Genomic DNA, 677 nt, shown 5'->3' on the forward strand with positions numbered 1-677 from the left:
CGGCCCCGCCCGGCGCCCCCTTGTGCGGCGCCGCCAGCTGCAGCACGCTGCGCAGGTCCTTGCCGCAGCCCTTGGCCGCCAGCAGACGCGCCTTCTCCCGCACCCAGGCCTCCGCCTCCTCCAGCTCCTGCAGGAAGGCCCAGAGCTCGCGCGAGCCCTCCAGCTCCGTGCGCCGCCGTGCCGCCAGCGCCCGCAGCTCCTCCAGGCAGCTCTGCACGTGGTTCACGCGGTTGCGGATGATCTGGGGGTCGCAGGGCTGGTAGCCTGGGGAGGGAATGGGGGTCAGGCACTGACAGATGCCTGCCTCCCTTGCCCTCCCAGAGTCGGATGGGACCCGGGCATCCCCCAATTCTGACCGAGACCCCCTCGCCCCCCGGACCCAGTACCCTCGAGCTTGGTGAACTTGAGCGCGGCGGCGTTGAGCGCCCCAACCCGCTCGGCCTGGGCGGCGACGTCGGCTTCCAGCAGCCCGTGCTTCTGCAGCAGGTCCTCCACCTCCAGCAGGTGCTTCCCGCTCTCCTTGGATGCCAGCGGCACCTACGAGCACAGGTGCATGAGGCCAGAGCCGGGGGGGTACCGGAGCGGCTCCGCGCCCCCCGCCTGGGCCGGCCGCCCACCTGCATCTCCTCCATCCAGTCGATCATGTGCACCATGTCCTGGAAGACGCGCTGCAGCGC

At 71.6% G+C, this 677-nt stretch overlaps 1 protein-coding gene across 1 annotated transcript in view; it reads right to left on the reverse strand.

Annotated features, from left to right (window-relative positions):
- The window catches only part of SPTBN4 (spectrin beta, non-erythrocytic 4), a 26,518-nt gene that overhangs the window by 22,074 nt on the left and 3,767 nt on the right, over positions 1–677 (reverse strand). Inside the window, exons 9-11 of the mRNA XM_025213054.1 lie at positions 618–677; positions 387–537; positions 17–264 (exon numbers count right to left, since the gene is read on the reverse strand). Of these exons, the coding sequence (XP_025068839.1) occupies positions 17–264; positions 387–537; positions 618–677 (459 nt within the window). The remainder of the gene's footprint in view (positions 1–16; positions 265–386; positions 538–617) is intronic.

The sequence above is a fragment of the Alligator sinensis genome, unplaced genomic scaffold, assembly GCF_000455745.1.
Source record: "Alligator sinensis unplaced genomic scaffold, ASM45574v1 scaffold1667_1, whole genome shotgun sequence".
NCBI classification, from domain to species: Eukaryota; Metazoa; Chordata; order Crocodylia; family Alligatoridae; genus Alligator; species Alligator sinensis.